General features: G+C 51.8%; 1 protein-coding gene across 10 annotated transcripts; it reads right to left on the bottom strand.

Annotated features, from left to right (window-relative positions):
- Positions 1 to 282: 282 nt before the first annotated feature.
- Positions 283 to 14,609, bottom strand: SPRY4 (sprouty RTK signaling antagonist 4). Of its 10 annotated transcripts, XM_006058893.4 has the most exons (5): positions 14,426 to 14,609; positions 11,446 to 11,510; positions 9,363 to 9,443; positions 5,344 to 5,404; positions 283 to 4,876 (listed from the first exon to the last, which is right to left on the bottom strand). In XM_006058893.4, exon 5 carries the CDS (start codon positions 4,827 to 4,829, stop codon positions 3,930 to 3,932), a length of 900 nt encoding a protein of 299 aa, XP_006058955.1. In that variant the 5' UTR covers positions 4,830 to 4,876; positions 5,344 to 5,404; positions 9,363 to 9,443; positions 11,446 to 11,510; positions 14,426 to 14,609; the 3' UTR covers positions 283 to 3,929. The 10 variants fall into 10 exon arrangements, with proteins under 10 accessions (XP_006058955.1, XP_006058954.1, XP_006058956.1 ...); XM_006058892.4 differs by lacking the exon at positions 5,344 to 5,404; XM_006058894.4 differs by lacking the exon at positions 9,363 to 9,443.
- Between the last annotated feature and the right edge of the window lie 1,388 nt (positions 14,610 to 15,997).

Genomic DNA, 15,997 nt, shown 5'->3' with positions numbered 1-15,997 from the left:
TGGTACCAATACACTCTTGCATAGGGGAGGGCTTGCCAGAGGATTTAGCAGCACCTGGCAGGATTCAGCTTCATCAGAAAGTGAAGCTTTCCTCCAGGGGCTCTAAGGTCATCCTTGAGCCAGGACCAGGGCCAGGAAGCCCTGTCCCCCTGCCACACTGTCTGCCGGAGCCTGGTCACTCATTTCCATTTGGCAGGTGTTCTTTGACAAACTTGGACACCTTGCTGGGTGAGGATGTCAGGGGTGTGAACACACAAACACACGAGAAACAGCAGTCCTATGTATATTTAACAATATATATTTATATATATTTTCTAGATCAGTACATTCAGTTTTTAACTTGCTTTTTCTTCACAAACAGAAGAACTCTTACAATAGTAGACTTTCTAAAATAAATACTATTAAAATAGAGCTTCAAAATAAATATTCTATACAAAGGAAACCTTCTGTGGTAACTTTTGATGTGGGGTGAGAAAGGGTTACAGTGAAGAGGGAAAATGTGCCGGAATGGGACCCTTGAACAGCTTTTCTGTTTTTAACACAAAACTGAACTGTGGGGCAGTGAGAAAAGGAAGCAAGACAACACAGCGACTCACCCACAGCAAAAATGGCAGCTTAAGATTGGGCGTCAACTGTCACAGTAAGCAGAGGGCCCGAAAACGCTTGCCCAAGACATAACCCAGAAGGCCGGTGCAGTTCATAGGATGCCCTGGTGACGTGTCCAGTGCAAAGTGGTGGTGCCTACACCCCGCCGGACACCTCCTGGGGCAGCACAGAGACCATGACGTGCAGGATCTGGTCCCAGCCCACACTTTCCACACTTGGGACTTGTCATAATCTAACTGGGCCTCACTGTCAGGAGGGGATGTGTGCAGACTCCAGAGCACTGAAAGAACCAGACACATCACACGATAGTCTTCCGTTTGTCAGCTGAGAAGGGGCCCATGTCAACAGCAGGGACTGGTCTTCACTCCTCCCAGACAGAGCCAGTGAGGAGCCTTGGTGGACCCCATCTTCTACCTAGAAAGGTTTGGCTCTCCTAGACCCTGTTCTCAGGGCGCTTGCCAGAGTTTTGGGACTTTACAAACCCACCCTCCAGGGGAAGCAGCTGCACCCCTTTAGAACAAGGGTCCTGGGCCCAGGCTTGTGGATCCCACCCCCAGTTCCAGGCAGAGCCACCAGCCATCCCAGACTGAACCTTAGTGGGAAGCAGCTGGCAGTCTGCTAAAAAGGTCAAGGTGAGGAGGCATAAACCAGCCAAGCAAGCAGTTGGTCACAGGACACACAGCCAGCCAGAAGTGGCAGCAGAAATGCGTCGTGTTGCTGAGAGCTTGATCCCTCAGTGGCCCTTGACTGGCCCCTGGGGGTGACAGGCAAGCCAGTTTTTTCTTTTTTCCAGAAAAACATGCTGAGGGACTGCTATGCAACAGAGCTGGGAGAACGAACGAAAGCTGCGTGCACAGGACACGGAGAATTCTGCAGACATCCACCTAGCAGGTTAGATGCAAACCAAAAAGAACAAGCCAAAGCAGGGGAAGGAAAAAAAGAAAACCAAAACCCAGAAAAATCCATGTTTACAACTATATACACAAAGTCAGGGTTCAGGAGGCTACTTGCCAGGAAACAAGGGTCTTTGTAGAGATGGGGGGGTAGGGGTAGGGTGTGTGTGTGTGTGTGTGTGTGTGTGTGTGTGTTCAGGAGGCTACTTGCCAGGAAACAAACAAGGGTCTTTGTAGAGATGGTGGGGTAGGGGTAGGGGGTATGTGTGTGTGTATACACAGCTTATGTAAATCAGTTCTCCACAGAATGGGCACATAGAACACCAAAGATCACCAAAGTGCAACTTGCCACTGGGTCAAGTTTCCCATGGAGACATTTGAGGGAGGGGCTTTGGGGAAAGTTCTGAGGCCTCTCCCAGAGTGGACGTATGCCCTCTCTTTTTGGGGGTAACCTCTGCACACCTGTTCTGAGGAAAAATATCTCCAGTCCCTTCAGTACACATCTGATACATTCAATTAGGACAAGTGGTTGGCTGAATGTGTTTTTCTATCATTGCCTCTGATTTGTGCAATAACATCCATACATCCACGACAGCTGTGGCAAGGGTAGCTACAGGAATCAGCCTTAGAAAACGCAGATTTCATATTCGCCTTTTACAAGCTAGCAAATGTTATATAAATAAAGCCTAAAATAATAAGACCATCCCCTCCTTTCCTCCAGTCAATAAATACCTACAGTTACAATTAATTTATTCTAAATCATAAGATGTTACTACCAGTCTTCAAGAAGGGAAGGAAAAAAAAAAGTCCTTGAGAAGCATTGGGTGCATGACCATCACAGCTACCTGCCTCCTTCAAGGAGGCTGTTCTGTTCCTACAGAACAAAATGAAGTGCTACAAAGGCTGTGCCCAGTACACTTCCAACACCGCCCCAGGGTAGCTCTTTGGACCCAAGCTACTTTCTCTCATGGCAGGGAGGGGGAAAGGGAGGAGGCACAGAATACCACATGAAGCAAAAACCCCACACAATTGCTGGGGAGTAAGGACCAGACACACTATAGCTTTTGCATGCAACAAGTACCTACCCACCGGACGAGCTGCGCTTGCTGAGTCCTTTAGCACCTTGAGAGAGAGTTGCTACGTCTTTGGGGGCTGCTGGGAGGGGCTCATGTGGCCATGCACAGAAGCAGGGCTCAATCCCAAGAAGTCCCCCGGAGAATCTTTCCCCCACCTGCATTTTTCTGACTCCCCCCGCCAGGGCCTCCTAACACTAAAATAGACTCTTTTGTCACCATCTGTCTATTTACATTAAAGATACAGACACTGTACACAAAAGGCTAGGACAGCAAGCAGCAGAATCAGGCGAGAAGAAGCCCACACCCAGCCGTCACTCTGCCAGCGCGAGGTGCTGCCTCTCTTCTCTGCTGTTAAAATCTTCTTCTTGGTAGGGGGGGTGGGGATTGTGTTCCTTGAGGTTGCTCGCCCCCCCAGATTTTGAAATCAGCCCTTCCTGGGGGTGGCCCAAAAGGAAGCAAGTGTTTTATTATTATTTTTTAAAACACCGTTAGTATCTGATATAAAAACGTGTAACGACTGGATCCAGAGACCACAGCCTCAGACTCATTGGCAAAATGCTATTTGGTCTCAAATTTGCTGCCCCGGTCTTCTCTACCCGTAGTGAAGTTTCTGGAAAGGATCTGGGTAGAGAGAACTGGGGGCACACAGCAGGCAGGTGAGTCTGTGACTCAGTAAGAGCCGAAGGACGGTATTATGAGTGGAACACCCCCGAGAGTTAGTGAGGAAGCTGGAAGGGAGAAGATGTACTGTGCAGTGGCTCCTAAATCTGTCCATGGCTCCAGGCAGAGCAAGGAACGAGGGGCGGGGGCTCCCGAGTATATACAACAGGGATTGCCAGGGTCTACACCTTCCCCGAGATGGGGCAGGCTGGGGTGGAGGCTGGGAGAAGGTACAGATGCTAAGACTCCAAGTGTCTTCTTCCAAGTCCCCTGGCCACTCAGATTTCCTCCCAGGCAGCCAGAGAGAATGCAAAAGAGCAGGGAGAAAGCGAGGGAGGAGGAGGGCCAGGAAGGCATTCGAGCAGCTGCAACTTCCGGATGTGTCCACATCTGTGTTCCATCTTCTGGAAAAGAAAAATCGCCCCCAAACCACACCACACCCCTGCCACTGTCTGTTTCACACAAAGTTCCAGGATCCTGAACAAAACAACCCCAAAGTGCTTCTTCATCCTTTTGGGGAAGAGAGGGGTGGGTGATGGTGGTCCCTGTTTCTTTCGCAGCTGGGGGTGGGGGGTGGGTGGACTAGCAGGGTCAGCCTCGGGATGCTAAACCTCTGGCTGTGCCGTGGTGCTCTTCTCAGGTGTCAGAAGGGAACCGGGGTTCCAGGCGGAGCGCTGGGACTTGACCCTGAGCATCAGAAAGGCTTGTCCGGTCTGCTGGCCTTGGCGTCCCCAGCCGCCGCCTTGCAGATGACGCTGTTCGTGTGCTTGCAGCGGCACCCGGGGCGGCGCAGGCGGTCGTAGCCGCGCTGGGCCAGCTTCACACAGCCAGTGGCGGGCAGGTAGCAGAGCAGACAGGGCAGCACCAGGGACAGGGCACCCATGAAGGACCAGCGGGCGCAGCAGTTTGAGCGGGAGCAGGAGCAGGGGTGGTCGGCACAGGAGCCCTCATCGTCCTCGTTGGTGCAGTGGTAGAAGATGCCCTGCACCAGGCACATGCAGGTGCCATAGTTGACCAGTGTCTGCGCCGAGCACAGGCACTCCTGGTTGCAGACCCAGCAGGAGGGCAACGTCCGGGGGGACGCGCACTCCTTGCACTTGCACTTCCCGCAGGCCTCGCACAGCAAGAAGTGCTTGTCTAGCTCTGGGGGGCCAGCGGGGCCCTTAAGGTCCAGTGGCTTGCAGTGGATGGCCTTGGGCTGGATGCGCACAGCCCTCGGGGAGGCCTGATCAGCCACGGGTGGGGGCGCCATGTGGTCTAAGAGGCGCTGGTCAGAGGACGTGCTGCTGCTGCTGCTCACAGAGCTGGGGCGCCCACTGAAGGAGATCCAGTGGTGGGTGACGTCCTGGTCACAGCGGGCTGGGGTTGGGGCCAGCTCTGGGGCTCCACCCCGGGTCCGCTTGGGGCCAGAGGGGGGTGCCAGGCCAGGGTTGTCGATGTAGTCGTTCTCTACGTGGCTGGTCTTCATCTGGTCGATGGGAAGGATGGTGAGAGGGTGCTGGAGCCGGCTGTGGGCCGTACGGCTGTCCAGTAGGGGCTGGACCATGACTGAGCTGGGAGTCAAGGGGACGCTCTGTGGGATCGGGGGCTCCATGGGGCCGGAGGTCCTGGGATGTGCGGAGTAACAGGCTTCTAGGGGCCCTGGGTAGGGGGGAGGAAGAGAATGGATTCCAGGCATCAATAGGTGGCCTGTTAACACCCCCATCCACCATTAGGTCCTTGGGAGCCCAAATGAAATAGGATTCCTTTGGTGGACTACCCAGCATTAATGCTTAGATGATATTAACAGTAATGACAATTTTAAATGGTAGAAATAACTTATTTAGCGCTTACAAGGACTCTTCTAAGCATCATATTATTATGTTATCAACTTTTCACAATAACCCTAGAATGTAACTACCATTACCCCTTTTCTAGTTATAGGAAACTAATGTTCAAAGTAACTTATCCAAAGTCACACAAAACCTTCAGTAGCAGAACTAGGGCTCAAACTTGGGCCATCCAGGTTCATTCTTATAATCCCCATGAAACATGCTTGATTTAAGACAGACAGAGCTTAGCAGTTATAAATGCAGGCTCTGTAATTAGATCCAAGTTCAAGTTCTCACCTTTGCCTAGCAGTGTTGCTGTGAATGAGGTTCTTTAACTTCTATGCCTTAGTACTGTCACCTGTAAAATGGGTTCTTGTAAGAACTAAATGAAAAAAAAAAAAAAAAAAAAAGCATATCTAGGACCTAGCATTTTGCCTGACACACAGCATGTACTCTAATTTAAGACCATCCCAGAGTGCAACCGTTTAGATTTCCTGAGCACTAATAAGCATGACTAATAAGTACCAAGTGTTATGCTGAGTGTGAGGATGTAGTGACTACAACAGTCAGTCCCTGTGTGCTCCCGTGGAGTTTTTATCAACTAGATAAACAAAAGCCTTTATTTCAGATAGTCACAAGAGAAGGAGGAGCTGTATCTGATGCCTACACATCCAGGATATTAACTTATTACTACTACTTCTAAGAGCAACAACCTCCAGTGGCTAATAACCCCTGGACAGGTGCCCTCCGACAACTTGGATGGGAAATCCCCTCCGAGGGGCACTCACTTCACCCATTTCCAAATACTGAGCTAAACATTCAGCCTAAATGCTGTTTACTAGAATAGCTAAGCCAAGCCTGGATCAGTTTCTAATTTCACCGAGAGAGTGCAATTTTAAGTTGGAAACTGGCCAGAGATTCAACTGCAGTGCCTGACACGGAACCCCAGGAAGTCACTTAAATCAAAGAGCGGAAACGGCTTGGTTCAAATTTAGAAAGTGCACATTGTTTTCTATTAGAAGTGCCATTTCCTCGCCTGCTGACCTTTACATTCGGAATTCGGCTGGAGATCAATTTAAAGAAATAGCAGCAGAGGCCAGGACCTCTGCCCAATTTGGAATCCCAGAGAAAGATTAGACTCTGGGAAGATTCCACTGGGCTTGTGGCTGGGGGTTAGAACAGACAGCCAGGGTGAAGATAGAAAGAGATGATAACCACCTTTGGAAAAAAAAAAACACAAACCACATTGGATTAATGTGCTATGGGGTAGGGCTTCAGTAAATGCTTTTTCAAGATGCTAATGATGTTCTAATTTGGAGAGCCGACTGTACCTCTGCTATTAGGTTCATCTTGCCTCAAAGGTGATACCTAGGGACTTCCCTGGCAGTCTAGTGGTTAAGACTCCAAGCTTCCACTGCCGGGGGTGGGGATTCGATCCCTGATTGGGGAAATAAGATCCCACATGCAGTGACAAAAAAATGAGAAAAATCCTTAAACTGAATAAAAATGAAAATACAACACATCAACTTAAAAACAATTAAACTTAAAAAAAAAAAAAGTGATACCTAAGAAGAGGATGTGGATAGGTTTCCACTTCCAGTTCTAACCTCACATCCCTCCAGACTTGGGCCCCAGCTAGTCATCCTAGTATTCCAATCACAGGAGGATACCTGGCTCTGAGTGACACATTCATACTTATCAATGTCTATAATAAAGAATGGAGAGAGACAGAGAGAGAAAAGCCCTTCAGGACACTCTGCATTATACTTCCTCTGCTTGGAAACAATGGTTTGATTAGAAATGGTTCAGTTGTTGGGGAAGGACTTCTTAGATGCTTTCTAGCCTGACTGAAATAAAGAGCTCAGTCTAGGTGCAAAGTTCATGAAGTGAATGAAAGGGAGCTTATCCCCAGGGTTCTCATCTGTGTACTGCAAAATGCAGAAAAAAGCACTAAGTCTTTTCTACAAGGTTCATTGCTCAGTCAACTGATATTTTCCCTTCACAAAGGCCATGAACTACTGGCTTTGGTCCCACAGCCCTATCTACTTAAGAGATGCTGGTGTTTCTGTGCAGAGTTTTTCCCATTTCGGAGAATGTGTGCCTGGGGATAACCTCTCTCCTGCCTCGTGTTCCCTCCACATGTCAGGAAAGCATCATCTTCAACGAGGAGACTTTCCTACGGCAGAGTGTGACTTCAGTGTCAGGCAGGTCTGCCACCAAGAAGCCATTCTTTGCCGAGACAGCCTCCTTTAGGGGTCCTGGGTTTGGGGCTGGATGGGAGATGTCAGTTGAGCATTTTGGGAGAGGAATTTTTTCCAAGGCTCAAGCTGGTCATGGGGCAGAACTTCAGGAATGCTAAAGTGGGCTCACTTGTTCTTTGCAGGGATTCCAAAGCCTTGCTTCTAGAATAAATGGGTTTGGGGTCAAAAAAAGAAGAGTTAGGAGCCCCGGGTTCCAGCTCTTTGCTTGGAGGAAAAGGTGTGACTAGGCAAAAGAATGGAAAATGCTGACAGAGGCTCAGGAGACGACTCTCTGGCGCCAGCCAAGAGGTGCCTCCGCCAGAACCCCCACCCCGGACAAAGACAACGTGATTCCCTTATGCCAGAAGCTCAGGTCACAAAGCTCAGGGTCCTGCCAACAAAATGTCAGTGGCAGTGTGAAGGCTGTATTGCCCCATGTAGTTGAGCTTTCATCTCTTAGGACCAGGGCTGGGACTTGCCACGCTGTGGGTACTCCCTCCCCTAAACCAATCACCCACTCTCCTTCCTCCAATCCTACTCCTGAGATTCTTTAAACAACGAGCACACTTTCTATGGATGAATCAAAGGCATGGACAACGCTCAGGGATTTTAACAGGCCCTGGACTCACAAGGCAGATTCCTGGAAAAGTCCCTCCAGGAAGCCAGGGTGGGGACAGTGGCTGCTGGCGATGGGATATTGGCATTACCCCACTCCCATCACCCTCCAGGGGCAGCTGTCAACATCTGGGTCTGCACTTAGGGCCAGACAAGGGGGTGGGAGCTGGGTCCCTGGTAACTCAGCTCTCTCAGGGCAAGCCACGCCCTGGATGGCTCCAGCCGGCATATTCTAAAATGCATCTTCCCCATCATAACACTGATGCAGGATTCCTTCGGGCTACAGCCCAGCAAAAGCCAGCAGCTGGCTCAGACCTATAGGTCTCCAATCTTCTCAGGCTTCATCTCCTAGTTAGCTGGGACCGTCCATCGACAGGACGGTTGAATTCATTTGACTCACATGAAAAAAAATACCTGCTGATAGCCTGATGGATAACACTTGAGCACAGCTAAGTGAAGTTTCAAACACACCTTCCCATTCCTCGGTTTCAAAGATCAATCTCTACTCACTGGGACACACCTATCCTCCAGTCTACCCAACACTGCTGAACTTAAGTGTAGTTTAATATGTACTCTGTTTCCCCTGCAAGGAAGGAAGAGATTTGTAATATAAATAGGAGAGAGGAGGCTTTTGCTTCTTTTAGGTTGTTTGGGAGACTGATAGCCCATTTGGAAGACTGTGGACAGAGAAACAAAGCCAGCACTCCACTTAGCCAGAGAAGCACCTCTGTGGAGTGGTAGGTGACAGCCTTATGGATTAGCACGAGGAAAGGAAACTTTTACCTCCACTCCAACTTTCTAATAATAATTAATAGTTAGGAAAGCATCTAGTATTTATGAAACATTTCTTGGTGCCAGGATCTGTGCTAAATCCTCAGTGATGTTCTCCTTAAATTCTCACCATCACTTTGGAGAATAACACCTACTTTGCAGAGGAAGAAACAGAAGAACAGAGGGTCATAGAGCAGGCAAATGGTCAGGGCAGGACTTGAACCCAGTCATCCCCGCTGCCCGGACTTGCAATAATTTCTGGATATTCAGGGAAGGGCGTGAAAGCACCCTTCTCTCTTGTAGCTAAGAACTCTGCCAGTCTCCCGGGTCTGCCATCAGCCCTCGGGGAACCTCATCAGGCCATCTTCGGGCTGTTAACCCAACCAGTCTGGAAATGAAGGCAGACGGGGCTGGTATCAGACTGGCCCCCAGTTAGGGGAATTTTCAGTGTGGAGAGTGGGGGCCAGGGCTTTGAGACCTGTCACTAAAGGGAGCGTCTGTGCTTAAGACATCTCTGCTTCCAACTCCGTTTTCTTTGCTGTCCCTTTTGTCCTCCACACACCTCCATTTTACTAAGCGTTTTCATTTTTAGTTTTCTTAAGGTTGAATGGGTCTCACTTGTAGGATCTCACCACAAAGCAGCCCCTAAAAGGGAAGCCTAGAGTGGGTGGGAATCCCCTCTCCTCCCACCTGTAAAGCTGAACTTCAGGGTCCCCAGGGCACATTCATGGATGTGGCTTCCTGGTCCAGGTCTGTGGCGAAGAGGAGGAGCTAGGGTAAGAGGAAGGCAGAAGAAAGAATACCCAGTCAGTGGATATTAAAAAGCCTAGAGCACAACGCCCTGTATTTGTAGTCTGTGATACCTGCGGGGAGGGGCTGAGCATCAAGGTGACACACAGCTCAGTGCAGGCTGGCTGCAAAGAATCAAGACCCATGTTAAATGCCAGCTCCAGCCATCCACCACTTTCCCTGGACTTAACCCAGGGAGAGGAGTTGGGAAGTATTAGGAAAATCTGACAGCTGTACTTTGAAAACTACAGGTCAGCTAATGCCAAACTGACAAGAAGCTCTGAACGAAGGGGCACTTTTTGTACTGCCTCGTTCAGTCCTAGCAGATGCTTTCAGGGAAGATGCTTTAACAGCTTTAACAGCTCAGAGAAAAAGGTCTCTAAGCAATGCAGGAAAACACGGGTTCTATCCCTGGGTCAGGAAGATCCTCTGGCGAAGGGAATGGCAACCTACTCCAGTATTCTTGCCTGGGAAATCCCATGGTCAGAGGAGCCTGGCAGGATGCAGTCAGTCCATGGCATTGCAAAGACTGGACACGACTGAGCAACTAAACAACAGGCTGTGTGAGAGCCCACTGCTACATCTGCCACTATCCCTTGGGTTCTTTGGGACAACATCTCAGTTCATTAGGCTCCAATTATTGCTTCAGAAAGACTTTAAAGGGGAGGAAGGGGGGAACTTCTCTGGTAATCCAGTGGTTTAAGACTCCATATCCTCAATGCAGGGTGCAAGAGTTCAATCCCTGGTCAGGGAACTACAATTCACTAAAGATCCTTAAGATCCCACATGACACATTTAAAAAAAATAAAGGGGGAGCGGGGAACGAGGGAAGCCAGAGCTTGTCTTCCCTGTACCCTACAGAGGGAGATCATCTTGGCTGAGAATTAAAGCATTTAGACAGCTGGATTTGTCTGAGAATCCTTGCCCCCCCCTCCACCCCACCCCATTCCAGCACCACACTAGGAGCTGACCTCTGCCCATAACCTGTCAGAGATCACAAAAGAAAACAGCTGCTTATCCTCACTTAGTCTCATCCTCAGTTATCAGTTCCCAAACTTCTTTTTCCACAGTCAGTCAGCTGAGGTCCAGAGCCCCTGTACAAGGCTGAGTTGGAGAGGTCTTGCTGTAGGTTTTGGTTCTGGACTATTTTAACCAGCTACACATTTTGGCTTTGATGTATTCCCCTCATAACTGTTGTCTGTTCAGATCCCCTTTAAGAGGGATTAGAAGTCAAGAGTGAGAAAAGAATGGAGCTGGAAGAAGCCTGTTAAATACTGGTACAGTTTCAGAACCCCTGGCCTGCATCAGAGTTTGGGGGTGGGGGACCAGGAGCCTAAACCCCAGGGAGGGACTCCCACCCCCATTGGCACAAAGATCATTTTATTGGTCTCACCACCCTCCACTAAGAACTGGAGTTACAATAATAGGTTTTAGCTTACTCCTGGGAGGGGGCAGGAAATGACTCTCCCTCCCCCTAACCAGAAAAAGACAAGGGAAACCACTTTTCTGCAAATGGCCACCTGCCCCAGAAGGGCCCCTTCCCTCCTCCACGAGATCCAGCACATCTGTGCTCCCTCCCTGGTGCCCTTGCTTCCTCTACTGACTGTCCTTGGGAAGAACAATCATGATCACAGCTGAACGGTGGAGCCTCTTAAACCCAGCCACATGTCCCGGATACATCCCCAGCCTTGTCAGCTGTCTGGATCTGCAGGGTGGCCCCAGGCCCCCTTGAGAGCTCCGCATCCTCCCCTCTGTACAAGAAGTACCCCACGTCTCCTGTGGAGGAAGGGGCTTCCTTACAACCATGCCCTCCTGACAGGCACCCCTAGTAACAAGGGCACGGCCCCAGCCCTGCACACTTGGCTAGCTGCTCGGCTGGCCCTGGCCCCTGGGTGGGGGTGGGGTTTTTTCTCCCCACTCTGCAGATGGGGAGACTAAGGCCCAAGTTTCCTAACCTCTCATCCGCTCTGACCCAGTTCCCTACCTTGGTCTAGAAGAGGTAATACAGTCTTCCGTTATGTTGCCCTTCATCACCTTCTTCCTCTGGCTCTTTTGAAAGAGTAAAAATATATTCCAGTGAGTCATTGCTTTCCCTTCTGTCCAATAGCTCCAGGTTGGCCGTGCGATGGAAGCTTCTCCACTCTTGCCCTTCCCCTTCCTTAAAAACACAGTCATATTGATATCCCAAATCCAACATTTTCAATTCTGTCCCTAGATCCAGAGGTTTTCCTCACAAGGAAACTTCTGCCTCAGTTGGGGCCAGATGATAGACAACTCTGGATGCAGAACCAAACTGAATCCTGTAGTTTTTACACTGAACTCCTTCTCTGAAGAGAAGGGGCTCCTTTCTAAGCACCCTGGTACCATTACCTGCGCCCTACCCAAGAGGACAGCCTGGGAAAAGAAAAAGGCTTGTGGGGGCCCAAAAACTGGTGCTGGAAGATGTGACATAAAGGGACTAACAGCATCAAAAATTGGAAGAGAATTCCACACATGTGATCCCAAGCATTAAGCTCCAGAGCAGTACATCTCAGGGGCCATTTCTGGAAGTGTTAATGGGTGTTTTTTCCTCCCTTAATTTTAAAATTCTGGTCTCTCCACCTATTCTGGAAGGATAAAAGCAAAAATGACATCTGCAAGCTCCAAATGTCTTCAGCCTCTGCCCTGCTTTAACTAGGAATCATTCTGTTGCAGGTGGTCAGTCTCCTCCCACAAAGCCCCTTGGAAGCTCTAAGGAGATGTTGCCATTTCAGAGGGTACTAGTAGAAAAGGTGGTGGGAATGAGCAGGAGAGCACTTATTCTCCACAGAACAGAGAGTAAGAATCTAAAAAGGAAGATAACCAAGAGATGTCGTCCTCACTGAGCATTTGTCCATCAAGGAGAGTTTACAAATCTGCCACCAAAACGCCTACCTTGTACTAGCCATGCAGCTCAGTTGGTCAGGATGTGCACTGTTCATATTAGAATTCATCTAGAGCCTTCTGGCAAGTGAGGACCCTCCCAAGGGCTGGGAAAGAGGCAGTCTGATTTTATACTGGACATGTCTACAATTTATTTCCTACCTTTCTGCTTAAAGAGATAGAGGGAGATAGAGAAAGGGGGCGGGGGGGTAGAGGGAGGGAGGTAGAGGTGGAAGGGTGTCGATGGCTGCCCACCCTTTCCTAGTCTGCCCCATACCCACTTAGTCTTTCACTAAGGGGAAAAACTGAAATTTTCAGATGTTTATGCCCCATTTGTGTTAAGATCCAGGGAACTCTAAACATTGTGAAATCACCAGTGCAATATTGGGCAGGGCCTCAGGCCAGACCGCACTTATTAAGACGTTGATAAACCCACATTTCCTAAATGCTCTGGGCCTTTACCTCCCAGCTTTGTATCCCTGAGAGGCTCAGAGGCACTGAGAGCCTCTGAGTCAGTCAGCGAACCAGACTGACAGGCACTTTCCCTTACCCAACCCCCAAAGTGGAGAGAATCATGCCCACTGGTTTGGAAGCAGGAAAGAGGGGGTTCACGCTGGGTCTGGGCACCCCATTGAACACACACCCTTCCTTTCTTCACAAATCATCCTGGGGGGAGAGGTGCCCTCCGAGCCCTAATGGGCCACAAGGCAGCCTTCTGCCCCCTCATCCAGGCCTGGCAAAATGGATACCCATCCAGCAGCTGGTGCATGAGGCAGCTAGCATCTGTCCCCTCTGCCCACCATCCAGCCCTCCAGCCGAGCTCTCTTCTTTCCTTCATCACTCAGCCCATCTAGCCATGCAACCATTTTCCACCTCTCTTGCTTCCTCTGCCCACAACCCCCAGCCCTCAATCAAAGAGAATTGAGAAACTGGCTTCTTGCACAAGAGCAGCTACTGTCTAAATGCTTTTTGATCGTCTGCAGGGAGGGGAAACTGGGCACAGTCCTGGCCCCAGTGATGGAGCCAAGCTCCAGCTGTCCTGGCTGGCCAAACCTGCCCTTACCCCCCTTCATTGCCTCCCAAGCCTTGGCGATTCAGAATTTGCAGAACGTACCGTCTCTGTCCTTTTTTCTTCTCGGTGATGTCAAGCCTGGTACCACCAAGAAGGAAGGAGGGAAGGCGGGAGACTTATCTCTCCTACGCACGCAACCTCTTCCTCCAGCTCCCACACGCCCGGCGTTATGTAAACGCACCTTCAGCCCCCACCACAGCCCCAGCGCGGCCGGGAGCTTCGGGGCCTGGCACAATTCGGTGCCAGGGTATAGGGGGACACGAGGAGGCCGAGGAACCTCGGCCCCTGCAGAGGCCGGGGAAAGGAAAGCAACTGCAAGGCAGTTGCACAGCATAAAATGCGGCAGCAGAGCAAAGGTCAGACGGCGAGGAACCGCCTCACCAAAGAGAGAGAGAAGAAATGCCCAGTCCCGGGCCAGCCCTGCGCTGATCATCGAGGGGTAGGCAGAAGGAAAGAAACCTAGTCCATCACGGCTCCGAAGGGTAAACTAAAACCTACGTCGAGCATAGGCCGCTGCGGCGGGCTGGGGAGATCTACGGCAGACTGGCACCGTGGGCAGAGAGCCCAGGGTGGGCGAGCCGCCCAGGGTGAAGGCGCCCGCCGGACCCAAGAGGTGGCTCCTCACGGAGCCCAAAATCGCCTGTTCCAGCGCCCGAGGTGGGTAGTGGTAGGCGGAAAGGGGCCAGGACAGAAGCAAACTCCCGGGACACGCACGGTGCTTCTGAGTGGTAGAGTGGGAAAGCCCGACTTGGCAATGCCCGGGGGTCGGGAACGCCGGTGCCAGGCTGTGAGCACCCCGGCGCCTAACTGGCCCAGCCGAGGGCGTCAGGGAGCTGCGGTGCACCGCAGCTGCTCCAGGAGGCGCAGGGAGAGGGAAAGAACATTGAGGCGCGTATAGAAATAGCGCAGCATTTGCCCCAGCCCGAGGGGGAGTCGCGTTGCGACTCAAGGGAAGGGTAGTTTCACATCCCGAAACCGGTCGAGGACTTACTTTGAGGAGCCGCAGAGTCACAAGCATTGCTCCACGTCTGTGTAAACCCCCGAACCCGAGCGGATCGGACGCCGCTGTCCTCGCAGACGCCGGCCGGAGGAACCGGCTCGGCTCCCTGCGCTCCGCAGCGCCAGCTCCGCGCTGTCAGCCTCTCTCACTGCCTCCGCGGCGATGTTGCAACCACTGCCTGGGAAAATGGCTTTTTTATGAATGGGAGGGAAGGGAGCTCCAGTGCGCACGCGCGCCGCTCGCGATTCTATGAATGGGTGGGCACAGGAGACCCCGCGCGCGCATGCGCCGCGTTCCTTTTTTTATGAATGGGGGGCCGGAAAAGGACTTAACCCGTGATTGCTGGGGCTGGCTCCCGCTCCTCCAGGGGCCGTCGCTCTTTTACAAAGAGGGGTGGAGGTTGTTGTTGCTTTTTTTTTTTCCCTCTATGAATGGAGGGCGGCGGCGACTGCTGCAGCTGGTTCAGCTGCGCGGGCTGTACCCCCTCCCAGCCTGCGAGAGGAGGTAAAGGCCACCTTCACGCCACTGCGGACCTGGGTTGGAACCGTCCGTGTTGCTGGGGGCGGGGTGGTGGTGGGGAAACACTGCGACCTCAGGATCCTGGGCTAAGAGCTGGGTGGGGGAGGACACACCTAGATCCAGGGATTTCTACCCGCCGCAAGCAGTCAGAGGGCGGGGAACGGGAGGACCCCTGCTAGGGGCCTTCTCTTTCTCTAGAGTAGGGGCGTCGGGGGGGAAGGGTCTTGAAGCAGTGTTTACCAAAAATTTTAAGAAAATGTCAAAGGTCCATATCAAAGAAGGGCGGAGTTGGGGGTTACTGAGTGAATCTGGTTTCCTTCCTGAGGCTGAGTCTCCCTTGAATAAGTGCAGAGCACCCCTCCCCCACTTCTTGGGTGTGGACAGGACTGGGCCGAGCCTCTTCCGGCTCTAGTACCCCCCGGAGTGGACTGGCTACTCAGCTAGAGACCTGGCTCTCGCCTGGCAGCGCCCCACTTCCTCCCACCCCAGTGTAATGTCCGCAGTGCTCCGGCGTCCGCCCGTCCTCTGCTGCCCCGGCTAGTGCTCCCCTCCACTCCCGCGCGTTTCGCAACCCTCAAGGGACGCAGGCCTAAAGAAGGCCACAGCCTTTGCTGCTGTAGGCGCCTCTCTCCAACCGCCCTGACTAGTGCCCCGCCGGAGAAGCGGGAGCGGTGCAGAACTGGCCAGGTGGATGGGTGGAGCCGTCTGCGCCAAAGATGCTGCTGGGGTGGCCGCGGGATTAAATAACAACAGGGCTCTTGAGCCGCAGAGGAAATGGAAATGGCCGGGATCTTTTCTTTGCAGTTAATGATGGGGCGGGTGGGGCGAGGGGGGGAGGTGGGAAGAGCCTCAGCCCCGGCGGGTGAAAAGAAAAGCCCCCGCCATTAGGCCCGACTCCGGGAAGGCGGGGAGCCCTCGCAGCAGGCCCAGCTCCGCCCAGGAACGGAGGAGGCTGTAGCCTCCGGGGAGTACGGGGTAGGGGGTGGCTTTGATGCAGGGATAAGGCTGGGCTAGGGCCTGAATCCCCCTGAAAGGTTTATCTTG

Source organism: Bubalus bubalis, chromosome 9 (assembly GCF_019923935.1).
Source record: "Bubalus bubalis isolate 160015118507 breed Murrah chromosome 9, NDDB_SH_1, whole genome shotgun sequence".
NCBI classification, from domain to species: Eukaryota; Metazoa; Chordata; class Mammalia; order Artiodactyla; family Bovidae; genus Bubalus; species Bubalus bubalis.
This window is presented reverse-complemented; position numbering and strand designations above follow the sequence as displayed.